At 43.1% G+C, this 11,130-nt stretch overlaps 1 protein-coding gene across 1 annotated transcript; it reads right to left on the bottom strand.

The window, feature by feature from the left end:
- Nucleotides 1-1,881: 1,881 nt before the first annotated feature.
- On the bottom strand, nucleotides 1,882-2,829 carry LOC142396023 (olfactory receptor 51I2-like). Its single transcript, XM_075478566.1, has one exon. The coding sequence runs from the start codon at nucleotides 2,827-2,829 to the stop codon at nucleotides 1,882-1,884; it is 948 nt and encodes a 315-aa protein (XP_075334681.1).
- Between the last annotated feature and the right edge of the window lie 8,301 nt (nucleotides 2,830-11,130).

Below are 11,130 nucleotides of genomic sequence, written 5' to 3'. Positions count from 1 at the left end.
GTTGCACTCACAGGGGCTGGTGTATTATTATGTTTATGTTTTTCTTTTTTCTTTCAATACTTATAAATTCTCTAAATCTGTTACCTGTCCTTTTGACACTATTTGCCAATGTAAACATAATGTGATTGATTAATGTGTGAGGAGACTCCACCTTGATTGGCAGGTGTCATGGGACTACTTAGCTGATTGTTGTCAGCCAATCACAAACTAGAGGACAATTTATAAGGGGTGTCTTAGTAAAAACAAGTAAAAACTTGTGTAAAAACTTGAGAAAGGCCACACTGGCCGAAACGTTGTCAGTTTATTTATAATCATTTTTCTATTTTGATTTGTATATTCATATTTTTTGTATTTCTGTTAGCAATTTTACGATTCTTTTGAAATTCTAATGGAGCCCCATGACGGAGCAATTTTCTCCAAGGGATCACACCCAGTTATATGTTTGTTTATGAATTAGATAAGTTTCTGAAGGCAGTGATGCACAGAGGAGTCTGTTCTATATCAAATATACTTAAATTCTATGTTGTGCAAAGGCCAAATTTTTCCCACCATGTGAGAGTCTGTGTATTTGTGCCTTTATTAATTTGAGCTGAGGCCAAAGCAGTTTTTTTTCATTTAATAAATGTGTCATTAATTGCATTTGGTCCTCTCTCAACAGGAAGACACAGAAGCAGGCACATGTAAGCAGGTGTATTGAACAAAGTTGATCTTTATACCTTTATAGCTGCTGCTGGTAAGGCGAGCTGTAACAGATTATTAAACTATGTAGTACAGTGTAAAATATCACTGATTTGCAATAAAACAGTGTGTTTTAGTTAATTGGAGTAAAGTAACTTCTGCATTAAAATGTGTCTGAATAAGCTGAAATCTGTTCAGAGTACGACCCCCTCTATCTCCAGATTTAGGATTTTTTAGGTATTGTTGCTGCTTAAAAAGTGCAGCTGAGGTGTGACGCTGGAGCTCCTCTGCACCCTTTTTTTTATATAAATACTGCACCAAACTACAATAATACAAGTTCAATTCCCTTAAAGCAGGGCGACAGCTTTTAAATTGATTTAAGGATGTTAATCAAAGTTAATCTGATTTCATCAAATGAAACATTAAATATTTGATGATGTTCAGGTGATGTAGGGGAAAGAGTGACAAAGTATTAAAGATAATCATATTCATTGCATGAAAAATAAATGGTTACAATGTAATATATTCTAGAGTTTGTGTAGTACATTATGGTTTAACAAATAATTCAAAGTTGTGGTTTGGGTCAAGCTGATTTGAACTATTCATTTAACTGATGATGTAAATGACCAAATGAGTAAAGTGGTGAACAACCTGGGGAACAACTCAAATGTGCAATTTATTTGATACGGCAAATTTTTATGGTGGTACATGATGTAAAAAAAACTAAACAAGTGGTTCTTAAACCCCTCAGAGAAGGCAAAAAAGAAATGGGGTTAAAAGAGGGGTGAATCTGTTTTATTTCATTGAAACTCAACTTAAATCCATTTTATTAGATCAATGTCCTTTTAATATATAGGAGTTGATTGTCATGTGAACTTACCTAAAATAAAGCACTTAAAGCTGACTTGGAATGAGTCTTGACACCAAATATTGAAGACTAAGTAATAATGCAAAAATGGACTTGAAAAGGCTGGAAAAAAATATTGATCTGTTTTGATTTCACAAGTAGTCGTGGCTGAGAACAGAGTTCTTATGCAGAATGGGCTTGTTTTTTTTTCTTACATCCAATTTGCATGAGTTATTAAGGTTAACAGTGAATATACATGTATGATCTGCACATATGAATTACAGCAAAATTTTATGAGCAGATAGAGTAAATAACAGTGAATCATAAACTTCTCCCTGTGCATGCTGTGATGTGTATTATTTACTGGGAGTCCTTTTGCGAACAGTTAGCCGTGTAAAAATCCCTCTTTTGATCTGCGGTAGATTGAATCCATAAACTAGAGGGTTAATGATGGGGGGAATGATTAAAAACTCCAGAGACAGAAAAACTATGAAAACTGCATCAATTTCATCAGCTTCGAGACGACTCAGTGAAAGCTCGCAGAACACAGACAAAGAAAAGTTCACAAATGTCACCAGGTGGGGCAGGCAGGTTCGCAATGCCTTTCCTCTGAACTCAGACGAGCTTCTTCTGGAGATATGCAGAATCCGGAGGTAGGTGTACAAGACAAAAGACAAAGGGACAAAGAAAGTTGTTATTGCAACAACCAGACCCGCTATGTTGTTCACACTCGTATCCACACAGGAGAGCTGAACCACTGGCCAATTTGTACAGAAAAGTCTGTTCAGTTTATTCCTACATAAAGGCAAGTTAACAGTGAGGGAAAGACAATATGCGATTACAAATACAGGGTACATTTCTGCGAATATTATTAAACACATCACCATCTTATAAGTAATTTTACTGTGATAGTGTAAAGGCTGGCAAATGGCTACAAATCTATCATAGGCCATGATGCAGAGACAAGTCATTTCACATGCTGCATACATGTGAATAACAAACATCTGAGTGAAGCAAGATGGACGTGATATTAAATGAGTGTCAGAAAGAATGTCCATTAGAAGCCTGGGGAAGAGGCCGGCTGAGCCGTACAGAGAATTAAAAGACAGGCAGCAGATGAAAACATACATGGGCTGATGCAGGGACTTCTCCAGGCAGACTGTCAGAATAATCACAACATTAAAACAGATTATAGTCACGTAAATAAGCAGGCACAGACCAAAGAAAAAATACCGGAGTAGTCCAAAGTCTGTAAATAGTGTTAACTGAAAATAATAAGAGTTCAGGCTGCTGTTATTCTTCATTTCAGCAAAAGAGCAGAGCTGGAGGAAAAGAAGCAACAGATTTAAATGTTTCTGTGTAATAAACAATATCTCAGTCCAATGAATAAAGAAATTAATATGGATTTCAAGGCTGGCCAATGACCAAGTTGTAGTATCCAATAGTTAAATATACTAAATTAAACAACTTTTAAAAAACAGCACATGTATAAGTCAAGAAAACACACAAAATCTCTGGTCTGTCACAGTAATAAAGACATAAACACAGGCTCTGCATCAGTGTATCTACAGTGAGCTCCTAGAGAAATGCACAGCCCTCTCCCCTTATTATCCAACTTTGAACCTGTTCTGCTGTTCCACTGAGAACGGTCACATGGGCCAGAAGAGTCTGAAGCAATATGTGCTATAATTATCATCAGTATCTGACAGCAGTTTGTTATTCTGTAATCTGGTGTCATGCATTAGTATCACATTATTAACAAATCTGAATGTGGTACAGACATGCAGCAATGATCTGTATGTGAATAAAACATCGAAAAAATGTGCTACTGTTCACTCTGATGTGAAAATGTTTATCATTATATCTTTACCATTTACCACCCCAAAAAAAATCCATCCATTTTCTATATCCGTTTAATCCAACTCGGAGTTGAGGGAGGATTGGAGCTTATCCCAGCTGTCATTGGGTGTGTCAAGTCCCACTCAGTTGAACTCCGAATGGACACACGGACAACTCTTGATTTCCAATTTTGATCAACTTTTTATTGTCCAACTTTTCTTTGTTGGTTGATCCAGTTGAATTTCAGAAAAATCATCAGGTTGTTAACCTTCGAACACAGAGAAACAAGTGTTAACAACAAAATTACACAGGTATGTTCAAACAAGGTTTCACAATAATTAATCAACTAAAAAAAAAAAAAGGTAAGTATAATTGAATTAATTAAATAAATCAGCTCAGTAAGGTAAGTATTTTACAGGCTTGTAGATCAGCTCTTTCTCAAACATTTTAAACTTTTAACATTCTACATTCTAAATTCAAACTTTTAGCAAGAGTTTTTAATCAAACATGTTTTTTCTTTAACCTTAACTGAATTCATTAATTTTTAACTTTAAACATTAAACCATAAGCTTTCTTTAAATCTTTTAACTTGTCAAACACAGTTAGCAAACAGTGAAATGCAATCAATGCTCAAAACTGCAATAAGTTTGCAGTAGCTCAACTTTTTAACCCTAGCACTAACAAACAATTTAGGACAGGTAAGTAATTAAATTAAGAAGCTTCTAGGTATAAACTTAGCATTTCAAAGTAAATATTCTACCAGTCCTCAAAAGAACAAATATAATCACCGACCATTGGTGTGTTGGAGCAACTTCTAGAGTAGATCTTGCAGAGAGTTTTGGCTGCTTGCTCCCTGCATGCAGCTTGTTCGATCCATGAAGCAAGTGAGCAGCTCCTTACTTTCAGCTGCTTTCAATCAGTCAATTGGTGACCATTTTGCCCATGGCCTACTGGGAAATGTAGTTGCTCCCACTTTGACCATGCAGTTTCCCACCATGTAGGGCAGGGATTCATACTTGATTTTGAATTTTTAACTTCACAGGGTGAGAGGCGGGGCACACCCTGGACAGGTCGGCAGTCCATCACTGGGCCACACAAAACAAAAAAACATCCACGCTCACTCCTAGGGTCATTTCAGAGTCACTAATTAACCTAACATATATTTTTGGGGGATTTAGGAGGACGCCGGAGTAGCCAGAGAACCCATGCATACACAGAGAGAACATGCAAACTACACTCAAAAAGGCCCCAGCTGGGATTTGAACCAGGAACCCCCTTGCTATGAGGTAACGGTGCTCACCAACACACCACTGTGCTAAAATGTACAGCCAAAATAATAGTAAAAGAAAAAAAGAATTACTGGTATGATTATGTTCTTTTCTCAGTGAGGAAAATTTCTGTATTTGTAACATAAAGAGGAAATAAAACACAATGAAGTGGATGGTGAGTGTAGAAACACAGGACTGTAGGTGTGGAGACCAGAGTTACGTGTACAGTACAATGTAAACTATCACTGATTTGTTATAAAACAGACTGTGTTTTACTTAATTGGAATAAAGTAAATCCTGCATTGAAATTATCACATCCATGGGGTTTTCCACATGTTTTTAATTTTATGTTTCATCATGTGTTAGGTTGTTTTATGTCTTGGTTTTTGAGTTCATGTTTAGTTTTAGTTATGCCATTGTTTTTCCCTCACTTCCCATGTTCAGTTCATTAGTTTCACTCTCGTCACCTGCATTCATTGTCCCCAGCTGCACTTATTTGTCAATCACTCGCAGTTCAGTATTTAGTTTCCAGGTTTCTCCTTTCATTTTGTGAAATCCCTTTTCTGTTTTTCACCCCTCACGCCACGCCACGCTACGCCATGCCACGCCACGCCACGCCACGCCACGCCACGCCACAACAATGTGTTTTTTCATGCCCTGTCATGCCAAATGTTTTTCTTGTCACAGTTTTATTCATGTTTTGATTCCACAGTCTAGTTTTGTCTTCCGGCTCAGGCGCACCTTTTGTTAACCTTGTTTTTTAATAATAAACCCAGTTTTTGCCTTACACCTCTGGAGTCCACATCCGTGTCCTGCCAATCCCGCAACTTGACAGAAGGATTTCACCAGCCATGGACACTGCGGACCCCGACCGGTTCTGGGATTTATGTGAAGACTTCTGGCGCTGCTTGGAGCGGGACACCACCTTGTGGCTTAAACTACAGATGACTAACGATCTGATGGACTTTCTTTGACACCATACCCCGAACCCCAGCCAACCAGCCCCCCCCCCCCCCCACCACCACCACCACCACCACCACCACCACAGTAACGACTTCCTCCATCCTGAGAGAGAGACGTCAACAAGCTCTTTAAGAGGCAGAATCCCCGCAAAGCAGCCAGGCCATGACTCCATCTCTCCCTCCACCCTGAAGCACTGCGCTGATCAGCTGTCCCGGTGTTCACAGGCATCTTCAACACCTCACTGGAGACATGCCACGTACCAGCCTGGCTCAAGACCTCCACCATCATCCCAGTCCCAAAAAACCTTGTGCTTTCACACCTGAAAGCCATCACAGACCTCTCCTGGACCCCCTGCAGTTCGCCTACAGAGCCAACAGGTCTGTAGACAACGCAGTCAACATGGCCCTCCACTTCATCCACCAGCACCTGGGCTCCTCAGGAACCTACGCCAGGATCCTGTTTGTGGATTTCAGCTCTGCTTTCAACACAATCTGCTACAGGACAAGCTCTCCCAGCTTAAGGTGCTTGACTCCACCTGCAGGTTTTTCACAGACTTCCTGTCTGACAGGAGGCAGCACGTGAGGCTGGGAAAACAGGTCTCAGACTCCCGGATCATCAGCACTGGTTCCCCTCAAGGCTGTGTTCTTTCCCCTCTGCTCTTCTCCCTGTACACAAACAGCTACTCCTCCAGTCACCAGTCTGTCAAACTCCTGAAGTTCGCAGACGGCACCACCCTCCTTGGTCTCATCTCTGGTGGGGATGAGTCTGCCTACAGGTGGGAGATTGACCATCCGGTGACCTGGTGTGGACTGAACAATCTGGAGCTCAACGCTGTGAAGACAGTGGAGATGGTGGTGGACTACAGGAAGAGCCCAGCCCCACTCACCCCCATCACCCTGACAGACTCCCCAGTCGACACTGTGGAGTCCTTCCGCTTCCTGGGCAGCATCATTTCCCAGGACCTCAAGTGGGAGCTGAACATCAGCTCCCTGAGCAAGAAAGCCCAACAGAGGATATACTTCCTGCGGCAGCTGAAAAAACTCAACCTGCCAAAGACGATGATGGTGCACTTCTACACCTGCATCATCGAGTCCATCGTCACCTCATCCATCACCATCTGGTATGCTGCTGCCACCGCCAAGGACAAGGGGAGGCTGCAGCGTGTCATCCACTCTGCGGAGAAGGTGATCGGTTGCAATCTGCCATTTCTACAGGACCTGTACGCCTCCAGGACGCTGAGGCGTGCAGGCAAGATTGTTACTGACCCCTCCCACCCCGGACACAAACTTTTTGAAGCACTCCCCTCTGGCAGGAGGCTGCGGTCCATCAGGACCAAAACCTCCCGCCACAAGAACAGCTTCTTCCCCTCTGCAGTTGGCCTCACCAAAAAGGCCCGCTGTACCCCCCCACTGACATGAACCCCTTATCCCCACTGACACTTTATATATTTACGTTACATTAACGTTCTGTCTCGCTGTCATTACAGAGTGCGTTACATTAATGCACTCTTCTTACAAATGTCCCGGATTTAACTTCCACAGACACAAAATCAGGTTCTGAGATCCCCCAAATCACTAAGGCACTAGGTGAAGCAGGTATAGAAAAATAGAACAACTTTTTGTAATTTCAATGCATAAGTAAAATCATTGCATAAGTAAAATCATTGCACAAAACCCACCTTCAGTTACCCCCACCCCCCAGCTCTCAACCAGTAACAAAAACAGGTAATATTCTGGCTACACGATATGTTATTTCCCCATAACTCCCCCCTTTCTTCCCGGCTAGAGGTACTAGAAGAGTAGCAAAAGAACAGGTACTACAAGCAGTTATCCCACACCGTTCCACTACACACGCTCATTGAACAGAGGACATTTCACAGCAAACACTTCCAAATTAATCACTGCACACGTTTGTCACTTCATAAACCACAGCACACCATACCCAGTGAAAGCACCCTTAGGGCACTACCTAGCCACTGTAGGGGGGTATAGACAACAGTAGGAATTTAACCCAGAGTGGCACTAATTACCTGCCATACAAGGTCATGGCAAGACACAAGGGTAGTTGTTACTGCCTGGACAGCAGGATGAGGAAGTTCAATGTCCGCTCTCGGTCGGGGGCTGCGACCGAGAGAATCGACCGAATCAGCTACTATCTTCAAACCGCCCTGGAACACCACCAGCGGGGTCCGAGCAACAGGGCGGCGGCACGCCTGTCCGTGGTGGCACTGCGTCTCCAGGAGTGGGCATCCAGAAATGCTCCTCCACGGCGTCCGACAGCTGCCAGGGAAAAACAAGGGAGAATCAGCAGTGGTCTCTTCTGTTAGTGGGGTTTCACTCACACACACGAGGGATGCGGGCCTTTACACTTTCCTTCACCCAGGAAATTGTGAGCGTTGTGTCGGGTCTCTCGGGCCTTCCCACGATCGCCCCTGCCTGGTCCGAGTCCGTCTCCGTCCTGTCGGGAGTGCCGGAGAGCCGAACGGAAATGGCGCAAGTCAAAGCTCCAGGTTCATTATGAGACTTACAAAGAAAAGCTATGTGTGTTCAACCAGACTTTGCGTAGAACAAGGGAGAGTTATTTTTCTGAAATCATCAAAAACTGCAGTAACAACTCTCGTGTCCTGTTTGCTACAGTAAACAGATTAACAAACCCTCCAGTTTCACTGCCTTTAGAACTAATTTCTACATCCAAGTGTAATGAGTTTGAAATATTCTTTAATGACAAAGTTCAAGGCATTAAAAATGCAATAATTTCCACAACACAAATCACTACTCTGCAGCCAGCTAGACACCTAGAGCTGACACATTTCACACCTGTTACAAACAAAACAGTCTAAGAGACCATCTGCAGTCTGAGTTCATCAACGTGCTGCCTTGATGAGTTGCCCACTAGATTCCTAAAGTCTGTGCTGAGTAGTTTGTTACCACAACTTGCTCATCTAGTCAACATCTCACTCCAGACTGGAACATTTCCAAAGGCCTTAAAAACTGCTGTCATTAAGCCTCTTCTAAAGAAGAGCAATCTTGATGCCACCGTACTGAACAACTACCGGCCCATATCAAACCTGCCATTCTTAGGCAAAGTCCTAGAAAAAGTTGTATACCAACAGCTTAGTGACTTTCTCCTGTCTAACAATGCTTTTGATACTTTCCAATCAGGCTTTAGGCCCCACCACAGCTCTGAGACAGCTCTGATCAAGGTGACAAATGACATCCGCCTGAACACAGATGCAAGTAGAGTCACAGTCTTAGTTCTGCTGGACCTGAGTGCTGCCTTTGACACAGTTGACCATGCGATCTTATTACAGAGGTTAGAAGACTGGGTTGGAATCTCTGGTCGTGCTTTAAACTGGTTCAAGTCCTATCTGGAGGACAGGAAATATTTTGTTGAAATTGGTAACTGTGTCTCAGACCAAATGGCTATGACCTGTGGGGTTCCCCAGGGGTCAATCCTGGGACCCGTATTGTTCAATCTGTACATGCTTCCACTAGGCCAGCTAATACGCAGCTATAATGTGTCCTACCACAATTATGCAGATGACACTCAGATCTACGTGTCACTGACGGCAGGAGAACACGGGCCTGTAGATACACTGTGTCGCTGCATCGAACAGATCAGTGTGTGGATGCAAAACAATTTCCTCCAGCTAAACTCAGACAAAACTGAAATCATTGTCTGTGGCCCACAGAAACAAAGAGAAAGTGTTATCAGTCACCTTGAGACTCTCTCTCTAAAACCTAACTATCAAGTTAGAAATCTCGGGGTAATATTGGACTCAGACCTGAACTTTAACAGCCACATTAAATCTGTAACATCAGCAGCTTTTTACCATCTAAAAAACATTGCCAGAATCAAAGGAATAATGTCTAAACCAGACTTAGAAAGACTGATCCACGCGTTTGTCTCCAGCAGGTTAGACTACTGTAACGGCCTGCCCACTGGGCTCTAAACGGGCTATAAGACAGCTGCAGTACATCCAGAACGCTGCTGCTCGAGTCCTGACTAGAACCAGGAAATACGACCATATTAGTCCAGTGCTCAGGTCTCTGCACTGGCTTCCTGTCGCTCAGAGAATAGACTTTAAAACAGCTCTGCTTGTGTACAAGTCTCTTCACGGTCAAGCGCCAAAGTACATCTCTGACATGTTAGAGCCATATGAACCAACTCGGGCTCTGAGAACCTCAGGGAGGGGTCTCCTGCTGGTGCTCAGAGTCAGGACTAAACAAGGTGAGGCTGCGTTTCAGTTTTATGCTCCTAAAATCTGGAACAGTCTTCCAGAAGATGTGAGACAGGCCTCAACTCTGACAATGTTTAAATCCAGGCTGAAAACAGTTCTGTTTAGCTGTGCATATGACACCTGAAAGTATTTTATCTGCACTCTTCACTTTTTAATGAATTAATGATTAATTTAATGGGTTTTAAATTTCTTTCTTTTTTAATTTTTTTTTCTTCCTTTTTAATGGTTTTATTGCCTTCTTGTGATTTTGTGTAGCTGTAAAGCACTTTGAATTGCCCTGTGTATGAATTGTGCTCTATAAATAAAATTGCCTTGCCTTGCCTTGCCTTGCCTGTCGCTCCGAATGGGCGGGCTGGATCCCTCACTGTTGCTGGCCTTCCTCAGGCTCCCGACTCCTCGTCCGCTCTGCTGGCTTGTCCCCAGAAGACGCCGGCACACCTCCCTCTACGCCAATCAGCGCGCTCACCTGGAGGGCCCGCCCTGTGGCCGACCAATCAGCCACCAGTCTCAATCGTCAGAGTCATTACTATCAGCTGTGGAGGAAAAGCACCCCCCCCCCCCCCCCCCCCCCCCCCCCCCCCCAACAGACAGTCCCCACATTTCCTCAATGTATGAGTAAAAAGTCCAAGTTGCATCAGTCCATGTACAAAGTTATTTTTGACAATGCCAGTCCACCACAAATCAGTCCATAAACAGTCACTTCCCCACAAAGCCTCAGTGTACTGGTGACACAAATACTTTGCATATATATTTAATTTTTTTGCATTTATTACTTTATTCTATTATTATTATATTTTTTGTTTTGTTCTTATGGCACCAAACAGACCAGGCCAAATTCCTCGTGATGTACAAATTACTTGGCAATAAAATCTTTCTGATTCTGATTCTGATTTTCAGAATTGGACTGAGAACCTGGCGGACGTCTTTGTTTATGTGAGGAGTAATTCTTTGCTAGACATTTTTGGCATGGAGCCAGAAAAGATCATCGTGCTGTACAGATCCTCCCTCACCTCTCCAACACCACAGTCCACAGACCCAGAGTCCAAAAAGTTAGCAGCCACAGAGTCCACAGAGCTAGCACCTGTAGCGTCCACAGAGCTAGCGCCCGTAGCGTCCACAGGGCCAGAGCTAGCGCCCATAGAGGCCACAGAGCCAGAGCTAGCGCCAGAGCCTAGAGAGCTCAGAGAGCCAGAGCTAGCGCCAGAGCCTTGAGAGCCCAGAGAACCCAGAGAACCAAAGCTTGTGCCAGAGCCTAGATGAGCTAGCGCCAGATTCTAGAGAGCCCAGAGAGCCAC

This window comes from Odontesthes bonariensis, chromosome 12 (assembly GCF_027942865.1).
Source record: "Odontesthes bonariensis isolate fOdoBon6 chromosome 12, fOdoBon6.hap1, whole genome shotgun sequence".
NCBI lineage: Eukaryota > Metazoa > Chordata > Actinopteri > Atheriniformes > Atherinopsidae > Odontesthes > Odontesthes bonariensis.
This window is presented reverse-complemented; position numbering and strand designations above follow the sequence as displayed.